This window comes from Neolamprologus multifasciatus, chromosome 22, assembly GCF_963576455.1.
Source record: "Neolamprologus multifasciatus chromosome 22, fNeoMul1.2, whole genome shotgun sequence".
Lineage (NCBI taxonomy): Eukaryota > Metazoa > Chordata > Actinopteri > Cichliformes > Cichlidae > Neolamprologus > Neolamprologus multifasciatus.
In genome coordinates, this window is record NC_140459.1 from 18,480,644 (window position 1) to 18,495,578 (window position 14,935).

The 14,935-nt window shown below is 41.8% G+C and overlaps 1 protein-coding gene across 4 annotated transcripts in view; it reads right to left on the reverse strand.

Annotated features, from left to right (window-relative positions):
* kcnq4 (potassium voltage-gated channel, KQT-like subfamily, member 4) overlaps window positions 1-14,935 on the reverse strand; it is a 59,272-nt gene that overhangs the window by 43,216 nt on the left and 1,121 nt on the right. Inside the window, exon 1 of one of the 4 annotated variants that reach the window (XM_085149610.1) lies at window positions 7,027-8,912. The exons of 1 other annotated variant lie outside the window; for it this stretch is intronic. In XM_085149610.1, the coding sequence (XP_085005736.1) occupies window positions 7,027-7,328 (302 nt within the window). In that variant the 5' untranslated portion in view covers window positions 7,329-8,912. Of the gene's footprint in view, window positions 1-7,026; window positions 8,913-14,935 lie in introns of those variants that run through there. 2 more of the 4 variants (XM_085149607.1, XM_085149608.1) reach the window with 2 other exon arrangements.

Consider the following 14,935-nt stretch of genomic DNA (forward strand, 5'->3'; position numbering starts at 1 on the left):
TCTCTCTCCACCTCACTGCTTTCCACTTTTCCTGTTTCTACCTCCACACAGACACTAATCACATGTCCTGATACAAGCTCTTTCTTCCTCTGAAGGACGATCAGGCTATGAACACCAACGTCTTTCTCTGACTCTCCAAAGCACGGGTGTTTTATTTTTATTCATTTCAGCTGTTTTGGGGGTATGCACTGTGTGTCCTCTCATATTTTTCAAGCCAACCTTTAGCATATCAGTCACCAACAGCAAGCATCTGCCAAACTGGCATTGTCCTTGAGCAACATTTTATACCTCAGCCAGCTGTAGCTGTTGAAGTAGGGGACAAGGGGAAACAGAATTTTCCTACAGGGATCAATATAGTATCATATTATCATTATTAGCATTCATTCTTAGCAACCAGAATGAATCTCTCTCCTGCTTCTTCCTCCTTCTTGCCCTCTGTCGCACGCTGCTGCTGTTAGTGGGTACCCAGCCGCTCGGTGGAAAAATAAACCCAAGGATGTTAAAGCAGTTGCTCCGGAATGTGACAGGCCTTTGAAAGAGACGTCAGGACACATGACGGGAGAACTTCAGAGAAGCCAAGGTCCACGTGGGCTATGTATAAAAGGGCTGGGGAAGACCTCGTAACCTTTAAAGCATGAAAGGTCAACATCAAGTAATGCGGCAGCACGTTCTTTCAGTGTCACGTGGACTGTTCCATCTCAATTCATCAAAATAAAAATTTTAAATATGGCCATCGCAGATTCGCCTGAAAAAAATGAAAATATGCATTATTCCTTAACAGGAATTCAGATCTGAGAGGAAGCCTTGACAATTTGAGTCTGTCTGTTAGCTTTCTATGTATTTCAAGGGAAGAATGAAGGGCTGTTTTTAGATGTTTTTCTGTCATCATTTTTGAGGGGCCAATTTAAAAATCCATTATCCAGAAAACTGCTTGAGCTAAGGCCTTTAATTTTTTCTATGGTAAATATCTGGTGCTATGTTATTCTGTAGCTATGGACAAAAAAACAGGAAGCTTGAATCCACTAAAATATTTTGATGGTTTACCTCTCACAGCAGATTTGGAGGCTTGCAGAAACGACAACTTTGCAAATGCAGGACTGATGTTTTGATTACAGCTTCTCATGTATAAGGCACAATATCTTCTTTAAACAGTCCAGATGACAAACTGTTGTTCTTACAGGAAGCCAGGCCACACCAGAGCAGACTGATCTCCAGTTGAAATGACCACTTGCATTTCCCCAAAACAGCCTTAAAAATATCAAGAACACAAAGCAGACGAAATCATGTTCTCCGAGTTCCTGCCCAATGAAGTTACTCTGGGCTTAATCTGATTAGCAGCTCAGATGGCTTTTGGTTCCTCCTTCAATCAAATCAGAGGAAATGCAAAAGATGCTCTTTCAGAGAAGCACAGCAGAAGCCATGTTTTAGGGGGGCTAGAGTCTAAACACGAGACAGAAAACAATACAAGAAGAAAGCCTCACCTTCATACGTCATCGATGCAGGTTTCAAAATCTTCCATGTTTTGCTAAAAGGTGACACATTTCGCCGTTCATCGAATGATTCGAGTGGCAATCAGATTATGATTCTTTTTGTAAAATGTCAGAAAATAGAGAAAATCATCATTTCCAGTCTGGCCACAATCCAAAAGATAATCACTTTTAGTTTATCGTGTTAAAGAAAAACATTAAGCTGTCACACGAGACAGGAAGCCAGTTATAAACACAAGAAGTTTGATTAATTAACTGACAAATGTCTGGAATTATTGACTCGCATTTATGTATTTACATATGTATCCTTCCCATTTAAGCATACACAGAAAGGAGGAAAGGAGATGATGAAGACGTGAGGGAGGGGAAGTCGTTTAGTAGACAGGCCAGTGCCGCAAATAAGATGTTGTTGGCACAGGAATAAAGGGAAGCATGAAAGGAGACACGGACAGAGTGAAGGAGGAGAAATTCTTATATTAGATCCTTATACAGATATTCCTAATGGAGCAGAATTTGCACAACTTGCTGAGGTGAACAGATTAAAACAAAAGCAGCACTAAATGAACACCAAGCATCTAATCTGCAGCCCCGAGCAGGTTAAAAGTGCAGCGTAGCTCTCTCCCCACACCATTTCACAATGGCACTTCGCTCTGGTGAGACTTCCCTCTCACCTTTCTTTCTCTCTTCCTTAGTCATCAATAAAAAACACTTTTGTGTGCAAGCTAAAAATGCAAACAACCTACAAAAAGCAATTTTCCAGCATTACTCAAACTATTAATAATAAAAAAAGGTCCAGCATCAAACGCGTCAGTGGCTCTTTGGAGGACGGCAGAGGGCGGCGATTTTAGCGGATTTTGTGTCGCGTGGTTGAAAACCTGGGGAGAAAAAAAGACCACACGGTTTCCCTGAGCCAGGTGAGAAAGTAGATTAGCTGGCTCAAAGTGGCTTCAGATGGAGGCAAAACTGCAAGAGTCGACGGATAGAGGGAGCACATTCAATCAACAAGCTGTCTGAGCTAAATGAGTTTAATAATGTCACAAAGGCAATTCACCTTTAGTTGAAAAAGCTTGCGAGATGCATTCAGTGTGGAGCTGCTCTGTTTACAGAAAAGATGTGTGAAAAATTAACTATAGCCACAAAGGCGCTCTGGGTAAACATCGGTGGAGAGGTTATGGAGAGCATTAGGCCGTATCTCCCTTAACATCTATAAATAATGTGGCTTTAGGCTCAAGCTTTCATAAACACACACCATCACTGATGCTTGTGCCATAAAAGGTTGAAGTAAAGATATTCATACATGGCGTGGAGTCTCAGTGGTTCATCTGACAAAGATTAAGCTTGCTTTGGAAATGATTGTTTACAGATCTGATAGATTAACGATCATTTCTTTAGAAACATTAACATTTGCAAGAGTAAAGTGAGCTCCTTTCAGATGTAATGTAATGTGGGTTAGAAGAAAGTCATCTTAAAAGGATTCAATTTTTTTTTTTAAGGAACGGTAAAGCAGGAGAGGCCTTTGAAAGAGAGCCTTTGAAAGGCCTACGAGTACTACTCCATAATTTCTTTCACCTGTCTTTCCTTGTTAGTAAAGTCCACACCTTCACTTTGTGTGCTTGACTGGATATTTTGAAAGCTAGTGTGGAAATTTGACATCTTTTCATCTTTACAAATAAAAAAAAAGGCTTTCAAGCAGTTATTGTAATTAGGTTGGGAGCAAAGAAGAAAGGCAGGTGGACTTAAATATGAGTTACATATTTAGAGGTCATTTTTATCCTGCAGATGACTGCTAAAATAAGCCTGGTGATTCCCCTTTGACTTCATCAGGGTTTGTTTTGTTTCTAGGACTTGACAAAGCATCTGCAGAGCAACAAAAGGTATTGTATTACTGTTTTCACAGAGTGCACTTGAGCAAAGCCAGAAAAGAGAGGAGAAAGTGTCTTTTAACCTGCTAATAGTCCTACACAGAGCGTTTGCAAAGAGGTCTTCATAGAAGCACAAGCTCAAACCAAAACCTCCATGTGATATTTTTCCTGCACATTTCTGCTCCTTCACTATAGGACATCAATAATACATGACCGGTATATTTTTGCCCTCCTTCGAGCCAATCAATCACTCTGGCTGGCCAATGCTCAGTCTCTTTTTCCCGTCCATCCTCACACACTTTCTGTATATTAAGAATGAAGTCCGAATACTGCACCAAACCATAGACTTAAGATCGAGCACAGAACTGTGCAAAAGTCTTGAGCCACTTAAAGGATTATTCTATTCTATTCAATTTCCATTTATGTATATTTTGCTAGAAAAACAAAAAACGTGCAGATGTGAAAACATGCAAACGGGCCCTGTATAGCATGCTTACATATTACGTAAGGCAAAAAGAGAGTTTCTACAATTCAAATGAAAGTCATTTTGCCCTAATGAGTCATACTGTATGTCAGCGATAAGTGCCTTAATCCCCAAGAAGAAAATCACATACATGTAACACTGGGCTTCCCCAGCACTAACAGACCTCATGTGTTGGCGCTGGCTAAAATATCTCCCTGTTTTCTGGGAAACTGTGATGGGACATTTACACAATTTTAGCAAAATAAGCAATTTTTGTGAAAATCTTACAGGCTAATTAATAAGAAAAACAATCATTAGTGACAGTATTAACGAATAGGCTTCTTGTCAGGCAGCTGGTCTGTAACAGAGTTAAACACCATAACAGCTGCCGCTATAGATTTATTGCAGCTGAAATAAAGCTGTGGGACTCAAAGGTGTCAAAGAGGTCTTCAGCTTTGACAGTGAGTAAGGGAAAGGCTATCAAAGGGCACGCCAAACTTAACACGGTTCAAAGGCTCCACTCACCATTTGAACCAGAGCCTCTGCAAGAACCTGTCTGCCGTCTACACAACCGACCAAGTTTACGAGCAAAGGAACTCTCTCTGTGTTTATTACAGAACTTTCCATGAACGCTATAATCCCTTTTAACAAATTCCTGCCTCAACGCCCTTTTTTTATTTTATTGGTAAGCACAAAAAAAAGAGATTTGATGGGATAATAGAGCAGGAGAGCAAAGGATGGAGAGTAGAAGAGAACTTTTTGTCAGCTCTGAATCAGCAGCTGTTACACCTGCAGGAGAGAATGTGTGAGAAATGTTTTCTCCATCCCACACACTCAAGATCCAGACATTTACAACACTGTAACCAAAACCTTTAAAAGGCAAGATTTAAAGAGAAAAATCTGTGTGTGTGTGTGTTCGCAGATTTGACAAACAGAGGTGAGGAACTTGTGGGACTTCATGTGAGGAGTCATTACAGTGGAGACCTGCTTCAATGCTTTTCCATGCACACTGCAACAGCTGCAAAGAGAGGCCCTCTAAGCAACACATCTGTTCCAGGGTCCCCTGTTACAACACAGGATTAATTAAAGGATCAAGGGAAAGTTAGCACAGCACCCTACACAGCAGTGTATAGCTCAATTTAATTACAACAGATCAACACAGCCTTAATTGAGCTTCGTTGTACAAAGAGTTTTCTTCACACAGTTATCCTCTTGGAGAGCAACACACATGTAATTAATCAAAATAAATGCCCAGCTGAGACGGATGAAGTACGGTGGGAATGATGCGCTCAGGTAGACATATGTGCAGCAAATATATTTCACGTCTTAGTGCAAGGCTTCTTGAAAAGCTTTGCACATTTTATCCCTGGTACATTCTGCAGTCAACGTAAAATAGGCCGCCACAGGAGCAACTCGCTTCCAAAATCAGCTTTGAGGCCGTGACATCTGAAACTCGATCTGGGCACCTCCGAGTGGATGCTTTGCCTCTCTAACAGAGAACTAACAACAATGGCAGAGCCGCGATTCGCTCCAACACCCCAGTAATGTCAAGGAGAATGTCACAGGCTGCCACCCTGTAAAGGCCATCGCTCTTAATGAGTAACACATCAGGTGGAAGAGGTGCATGACACGTAGTCCCGTGTGTGCTGGAAATGCATGCTCACAGTCCTGTAGCAATGGCATAAGAAGAAACAACTGGAGAAAAGTGAAGTGGGTTAAAGTGGGGCTGTAGCATTTACTGACGTGCTCTTGTTAATATACAGACAGTATAGGAGCGGTCCCCAACCCCCGGTCCTCAGACCGGTACCGGTCCGTGAGTCGTTTGGTACCGGGCCGCGAGGGTTGAGGCTCAGGTGTGAAATGTATGGTTTTCAGGGTTTTTTATCGGTTTTAAGCGTTATTTTGTTATCGTTTTATCGTTAACTCGGTTTTCCTGGGTCTTTTCACGTGTATTATGAATAAATCTTCTTTTTTTTGGTACCGGTACTAGTTTTATTTTGTTGTATTTATCTGCGACACCTTAAAGGCCGGTCCGTGAAAATATTGTTGGGCATAAACCGGTCCGTGGCGCAAAAAAGGTTGGGGACCGCTGCAGTATAGGATGTGGACATGTGAGAATCACTGCCCTGAAGTGGGATTTCCCTCTGTTATAAACACATGATGGCACCGGCAGGCAGACAGCTGCACTCTTCTAAACAACGACGCAGAAAGCACGACCCGGTCCGAGGAGCTCCCATACATAAAGCTCTGTCCACTACATGCCAGCCGCAGACACAGCTGGGAGACAGGTGCCGGTGCACAGCTGCCCTATGCTTGACTTAAAAAGATGCTCAAATATAGTGAGACGTTTAGGCTAACATATATATGCAGCTTTGAATTGAAATTGAAGAGACGTGAAGAGGGTAAAAACCAGACTCAGTTGGGTTTTATGTCTTGATATAATGAATGACTTATGTCTCACATACTACTCTTAAGTTGCTGGTGTGTCAGAGGGGACCGGCACCACCAGCAGTGAGCTCATACTCTCCCCGTGTTTACATGTTGTATATACATTCTTGAACATAAGGCCATACAGGCTCCTTTAAAAGCCCTGACTTAATACTTTCTGCAGCAGGAGAGTTGCTTTAGTTTCACATCTATGTTTAGTACACGCTTTTAATTGTAGAACTCATCTTTAGGCTTCCGGTGTTAGGGTTCAGAATGAGTTCTTACATCACCGGTGAGGAGAGTTTCTATTTCTTAATAGAGCTTTTTTAAAATTTATTAATCATTATCATCATAATCCACACTTTTACTTTTCAGCGCCTTGAGTGAAGCATGTAAACCTACAAAACACAAACTTCAGACAGACATCAAAGTGTTTACAAAATGACTATGATTTAAAAAATAAAATAAAAATTCCCCCATGTGGATTTGAGCAAATTAAATTTAACATCATAAGTCCCCCTGATGATTTAATGAGACAGAGACAAGGGGAAATTGAACAGCAGACCCCATGTTGAGATGATGTATGGCATATGACCAGGCTAATTGCGGCATAAGCAACTCTGTTGGCTAATTGGGAAATTTATCTAATAACTGCTGGCATGCAGAGATCAAAAGGCTGGATTAGGAAGTCCAACATTTCCTTCTTTTTCCAAACTTTTATAAAGTTATAGTTTAATGTGTTAGGGATGTTCACACTCACACAAAATTAAAGCCATGACACACTTACATGAATGCATGGTAGATGAATGCCCATCCTCTTGGTCTTTCTAGCACGTTGTACAGGCAGTTTTGAAACTTTCTGTAGCGCTTGCTTGAAGCGGACATGTTGGCCCGAGGTCCGGGCGGTCCAGGCAGCGGGGTGCCCAGCAGACCCGTGCGGTGAGACGGGTGTCCGCGCTCCGGAGTGGACGGCTCGCTTCTCTCCGTCTGGACGGCGGTGAGAGCCACAAACTCTACCCGCCTCTCGTCGTTCGGAGCCGGAGGCGCCAGCATCCTGATGCCGCCGTTGTTTGATGGACTTCCTAACATCTCAAGGCTGTCGCGATTAAACTACAGACAACTTGACACGTTTCACTGGATCATCCGCAGGAGCGCAGAGCAAAGTTTGGACGAAGTCATAGTCCGACTGAAACTAGTCCACAGCCTGAGTTTGAGTTCAGGTTCAAAAGTTATCTGCAAATAAAGTCGCGGCCGCACAAGACGAGATGCACATGCACAGTAGATGTTGTGTAAGCGAGTCGCGCTGAAACGGGACCTCCGGCGATCATTGTTAACAGTCAGGTGTAAGAAGTAATCAGAGGGGTGCAGAGAAGTAATCACACACACACGCACACACACCAACTCCGAGAAAACTGAAAGCAAGCTGCTAACGACCTGATATCACTTTGCAAAACAAAAAAAATAATCTGGGCTCAATCAAGTGAAGCATCTATTCCTGCGCACACTTCACAAAACAAGTAACCCGCCAGGTCAGCGGCCGTGCAGCGCATCCATGGTCTCTAAACCGAGCCCAGCAGCCACAGTTGTTCATTAAACGAGTCTTAGCTGTTTCTTTAGTTTTAAACTGGCAGACAGAGCCTCACCACAGCCGCTAACATCAGCCTGCTCTCCCCTGCTTGTGCGTCTCTGGTCCAGCGCTCCCCTGCTGACTGGGTGGAGAGCTCAGAAGTGAAGAACATCAGCGTGATGTCAGAACCTGCAGACGAGGAACCCTTCCAAAAAATTATAATAATAAAATTAAGAAGAAAAAAGACCAAATATCTGCAGTTGATTTGGAAACGCGCACGAAGGTGAGAAGCCCGCTCTCCGCTGAGTTGACGTGCACAAACAAACGCTAGCGGGTAGGACTCTGCGCACGAGATGGGTACGAGCGTGGGATGCTCTCAGCGACTAGAGGCGCACTTTTTCTGTTTTGTTTTTTAATGACGCTTTCCGGGAACCGTGAGCGATTTCTGACAGAGCAGTAAAGTTAGCTGGTGAATGATACATGCTGCTAACAGTTTGCAAGTAGTGAACGGGACACCATCTGTGAGGCTTCCAAAAAATATACATGGAGTCTAGGGTGGGGGTGATCAGTCAATCTGGGGATGAAGTGTAAGTTGTCTAGGGTCTTTTTGTGTACGTTCTAATATATTTAAAAGGTATTCAAATGATTTTTCAAATGTTTGTTGTTTGTTTTACAAAAATGTCCAGCAGCGTGTTTTATTATTATTTGTTTTATTCTAATTCACACATCACTTTTAGCTTTTTCCCCCACTCACCTCTATGTCTACTATATATATATGTATTTATAATTCTTCCCTGTCATCATCATTGCGCTCTACCTCTCTCTACACTCTGAAGTCATCACAATGATCACGACATGATATTATCAGTAATTATTATCAGTAAAGAGGTCGTTTTGGTAAGGGCATGACTAATTTTTTCGGACTTCAGTGTCCATGGTCATCCTGTCAGTATTTTAACCAGTGTGTAATCATCTGTTTCCTCGTTTTCTCACAGCTCTCAACTTCATTTTTTCTTTTGTCTCATTAAATATACCTATATTTAATGCATGTATATACGGTAAACTATATGATCAGTGCAAGTCACAATTCCATATAATTTTAAAAAGTATTATATTTATACTTTTTTCTTCTTTTGGAACTTGTTTACTCAAAATTTCACCCAGAATTAGTTGGGTTTTAGACCTGAGTGTGCATTTTTTACATCCATGTTCATGTAAATTTGACCTTTTCACCCAAAAAACATTTGCTTCCACCCCTGACAATTACCAAAACTTTGATCAAGCATTACACTCCCAGCAAAGCCTAATCTCCCCTCCTGCACACATTGTGATTACGTTGTTGCTTTCCAATGATAAAGTGTTCAAACAACAAAAGTTTAATTTGACTTTCCTTGAAGTGAAAATGCCACTTGTGTTTATTGTGGGAGGAGGTTTAAATCCATGGCTACAGGAGTTTTGGACAGCAGAGACAGGTGCTCTGCGTCACAGCAACACTGATCACCACAGACCGCTACCCCTCCATGGACACAGCTTTCTAAATCTATGACTGTGACACACAGAGGGGCTTGTGGTTATGACACAAATATAGGGTTATGGAGACTGTGCCCTGTAGAGACATCACCTGTCGGAGGAACTGAAGAATGCAATGTGAGGTAGTCCCCAAACTCCTGCTGGCCTGACTGTATCATCTGGCGGCCAAAAAAAATAACATCAAGGAATAATGATATAATTCACAATGATGTGTTTTTTCTTTAAACCTAAACAAGCACCGGGTCAAATGTCCACAAGGAGAAAAAGAACAACAACAAACCTGCTTTTTGTTTCTTCCGTCCACTACCTCATCACTTCCACCTCTGACATCTACTTCTGTCCTCTGCTGTTGAATGCGAGTGAAGTATATAATCATTCATCTTGAATAAAAGCAAACCGCACTCTCAACAACAGAAACTGACAGCCTGCCCTAAACATACATTCAGCATGGTGTAAGTTTTATGTTGTCCTACAACAATAGCAGAGGCAGGTTACTCATGCTAGCTATGTGCATTCCTGTCAATTGTCGTGCAGCAGTTTATGGAACATGCAGGTCGGTGGCATGAAACGTGGGAATGCAGCTGCAGTCTTTCACAAGTCACAAATCTCAACATTATTCCCTGGGCTCGCTCCCATTACATAACATAATATCACATAATCCTTAACTCTTTACTAGCATCTCATATCTCTTTACAAGCTGACAGCTGATCTTTACAGCGATGACTGGTGAACTCTTCCCAATGGATGTTCTGCTTTTAAGGTTCAATCAATTATTTAGTATTGTTTGTTAGTTTTCTTTAGTGTTGGCATTTAAACAAACCTTTGGGCTGCAATATTTAATCTGGTTATTAATTGCTAAACGTTATTGATACCTGCAGGGGAAGTGGAATGTCACAAGTCAAGGTGACATAAAAGAGTGGAAAATTAACATGGCGGTCAGCATTTCCACATAGAAAAGCTGATTGCTTGAACCAGTTGAAGATAACCAGTTGCGCTTTTATAACTGCAGCAACAATTATAATGAATCCTTTTGGCTTACTAAAACGAAGTTTGACAAAGTTCGGATTGGAAGTTTTACAAATAACTGATTTAAAGACATACTGATTGTTAGAAATCACAGTGTTTATGAGACAGGGTAAGGCCGGGTTTTATTTTGAATTACAATCATCGGAGAGGCATGGAAATTAGTCAAAACTATGCAAGTTCATTTAGGGATAACATTTAGGGTGCAAAGTTACAGCCCAGGGCTTTTAAAAACAGGCAAATGTACGATATCTATTTCTGACTTGGAAGGTGAGACTGACAGAAAGATAAAGGACAATCAGTGGGGGAAGATGGTTACATAACAGGGTATTGGGTAGGGTATTGTGGATCCTAACGCTCCCACCCCACAATGACATCCTGTAGGAGGAATCCCCCTACACTACAACCCTCTCTCTTTTAGTCCGGCCTCCTCTCCTCCCCTCAGCAGTCCTAATGAGGACCGGCAGCAACCTAAGAAAAAGCTGTTGACAGACATGTCAGCTTTACTTGTACCCTCAGGGATTAAAAAACAAAGTTTCGCTGTGGCAAAGCTACTCCCACCCTCGTCTCTTTCTATTACAGTACCCTTCTTCAACGTTGCTTTCATCTAGTAATCAACACTAAGAGCCGGGCAGTGGCCTTTAAGCTGAAGGCGGCCCCATGACAACAAACAACAGCTGAGCGAGGACAGCGGGTGGTCGAAGGCACAAATGTATAAACCTGACCACGACGAAGAGCTCTCGCACTCATATACACAGATTTGGTGGCACTCATAAACAACTCTGGTGTGAAGCTGGAATTACCCTTGGAGATGACCCAGAGTGGACTACAGGGGCCTCAATGTTAGGAGGCTTCTGCCCTTTATGCTGTTTTTCCACCACACTTCCACCCCTCCAAGCATACACTCACGCTCCACAGAGCCCACTGAGCTCCATGGAGCGACAGTCACTCAGGGAATCTATGGGAACGTAAAAATACTCGCATCAGCAAATGCACGGCACACATAGTACAGCGCAAACTTGCTCGCTCGACCCCCATCAACCTTTTATTTCCACTGCCGACGTTTATTTACACCACTTAATGGCTTTCCCAGACAGCACGCTTGTTTGTCTTTATTTAATCTCATTTCTGTGCTGCTTTTCATGTATCGTCTCCTCTTTAACACAGATCCCTTCTTAAAGGGAAGACCTCAGAGGACAAGGGAAAGAGGAGGAATAGGGACAGGGCAGTCGAATTGTTGATATAGCGTCTGTTGTGCTGGGTTAATGTTGTTGTGATAAGTCTGGTTATAGTCTTCGGAGAGTTGAAATGACATTGTCAAACAGCGCTGTGCTTGAAGCAAGAACCCCCGGTGAGTGCACACTCCAACTATCACGTAGACACTGAAAAAAGACCAGCAGGCGGATTTCCCCGTTCCAATCAATGTAACAGCTCGCCATTCAACTGTATGAATATGCCAGAGTGTCAACCACAACACTTCGTGACTAAGTCGGGAAATGACAGCATGGTGGGTAGAGACGTCACTCAGTGGTCCATTCATAACCAGTCAAAAGCTCCTTTGTAACTTACTGCAACTTTTAGTGCCACTATAGAGGTGAGTGAGCAGGCTCCTCAAAGGACCCTGCAGCGTTTTACTAACACTCACAGGGGGTAGAGGGGGGGCACACAGTAGACACTACCTCACTTCCATCAGTCAAAAACAATCCTGAACCATAAATCCCTGAGCTAAAAAAAAAAAAACGACTACACACACACACACACACACACACACACACACACAAAGTAACACAAATGTTAACACTGTGTCTGATTTCTAAAAATAATAAGAACACATACTGCCTCGTTTTATGTAACAAACGGTTAAGGGGTTAACAGAGAGATTGGTCCTTTATTATAAACACCAATATGAGTTTGAAGTTGTATAATTTTTGCTACATTTGACATATTTGTGTAGTTTCAGTCAGAGTAGCAGTGCAACTCAGCCTGACTGTGAGCAGCCCCGCCCACCTGCTGCTCAAACCTGTGTGAGGGGCAGCCAATCAAAAGAAAGAGAGAAAACTGTTTCTCCAGCTGTGGGTCATAGTGAGAAGTTGGAATAATATTTTTCTTTAAAAGATAAACAAGACTTACAATCTTTCACCTTTAATCATATTTTAATTATTATTTACTTTTTTTGTATTTTTGATAAAAATCCATAGAGTATGAGCTTTTTTTAAGCTTCTGATTTTGCATGTGCCAATAGGGACTTTTTAAAACTGTAAATCATACTAATCTACTGTTGTAGAGTTAAAACAAAATAAAAATGTGGAGCTGAAAAAGGACATAATAGGCTCCAATTAAAAGATCCAGGGAGTTTCACGTGAAGAGAGGATCATGAACATTCCTGCAACATTCCTGATTCAACCAGAAGTGAATCAGGAACACAGTTGTACCCTGTAACCAGCTTCATTCAGGAAACTACAGATTAAAGTTGGGTTTTTTTGCTGAATAAATATTAACTGATAGAAGAGAATACATTAAATCACAGGTACATAGTTGGAATGAAATAAATTTCTTAATTGAGATGAGAATTATTTTATACCTTCATAACTTAGAAGATCTTCTGCAAGCACGAAGCCTTTGTCGAGGTTTACAAATTTTCAGAAGTGACGTGGGTTAGCACCAGAATTAATCAGATCCCTTCTTTGCCCCTGATGGCAGCTTTTGCACCATGGTGCATACAAACAAACTGATCATGTATCTCTGCCTCAGTGCTCACAACGTTCAGGCTCTTTGATGCAACTTTCCTGAGTGTTAATGCGCAGAATAGCTCAGCTGCTTAACCCTACAGTATAAGCTTATTATGAACAGACATAAGCAATACGAAAATTACTCTACATGGATCATTGAACTGTCACATTATTCTTATACAACGCTGACACGCCAAGACCTGGGAAGAGCTCACACTGAAGCCTGACAATGATTAAAGGAAAACATCCTGACACCTAAGGAGGAGAGAAAAGAAGATCAAACACGAAAGCCGAGTGAAAGATGATGCTTAGCCTCCAGCCGAACTCTTAACGTGGGTTTGTCACAAAGTTGGTGAGGGCACTTGGTGCTGTGGCCAAATCACAAGGTCCAGACCACAGCCAGAGCAGTGAGCTCGAGTTCATACGCCCAAAGCTGATCTTTGATCTGACCAGACGAGGCAGCCAAGAAAAATACCACCAGACAATCCTTTTCACGCTCAACTTAAGCTCAAACGTTCTCACAATCCTCGTTCCTCTCATTAGAAAGAGCCGAGCATGAGTCTGCATTCATTAATGCAGTTATTGTTCACTGATTAAGTCGATTAAGAAAGGACCCCCCGGTCAGAGTAATGTTTACTTGTGCCTCCGACTACCATGGCTCAAGCAGGGAATTGCAGAGGGAGTGATATACATAAGTGCAATTTTTTAAAAACACAATTTGATTGACCAGCATTACAAAGTACTTCCACTTTTGAACTTTGACATTCAGCTCTAAGATAGAGTTAAATATGACATTTTATATTCACTATTAGTATTATTATTAGTAATAGTATTTTCTCTTCCACTGCAATTATTTCTCCTTCCCTTTTAAAATTTAATTCAATTCATGTTTATTTATATAGTGCCAAATCACAACAAGTCACCTCAAGGTGTTTTATACGAAAAGGTAAAGACCTACAGCATACAGGAGGAAACCCAAATAATCAAATGACCCCCATGTGACCCCATATGACCAAGTACTTAGGTTGGAGAAGGAATGCAGTCTGATCTCGCAGGAGCTGAGCGGCCTCTAGCCAAATAACTCGTGACTCTATTGTTAACCGCTGACCCTTTGTGGCACACAAAGCTTTTCCAGGACAGCAGCACTGCTCACATAGTCTTGTTTGGGAGCAGCGTGGATAGATACTGATGGTGCTGTCGTGAGAGCACGTTAAAGATAGACGTCTGCTCTTACTGAAAAATAATGAACCTCTGTTTGGACATGAATCAGGTGCCCAATTACAGTATATCAGTAGTGTTTAAAATGTGTTAGATCAGTGCTGCCCTCCTATGGCCATTTGGGAAAACAACAACAGGTTTCAATCTGACATAGTAAGCACATGATTGTTTGACCTGAGTTTTTGTCTTTTTAAACTTGTAAATGTTAATTGGATTGTTCTTTTCTATTCTGTCTACCTGAGCACTCAAAGCGCTATATACAACTTGCCTTATTCACCCATTCATACAAGCACTTTTTTTCCATGCATAATTGCTTACTATCTAACATTCACACTCTGATTAATGCGTTGGAGAGCAACTTTGGGCTACTATGTTGCCAAAGGATATTTGGCACATAGAGTGGAGCAGCCCAGGACTCAAACTACCAACCTTCCAATTAGTAGATGACCTGCTTTGCCTCCTGAGTTACAGCCACCCCAGCTCGTCAGGCTACCTGAAGCCTGCCTTTATCACTCATTTTCAGAAGAATGCCTTTTTGTTTCTTAAACCACCTACTGCTGACCATGAATCATTAAGTATATAAAAAAATAAGTTTAAATTATATCTTTAGTCACTTTGTTACCAGCAGG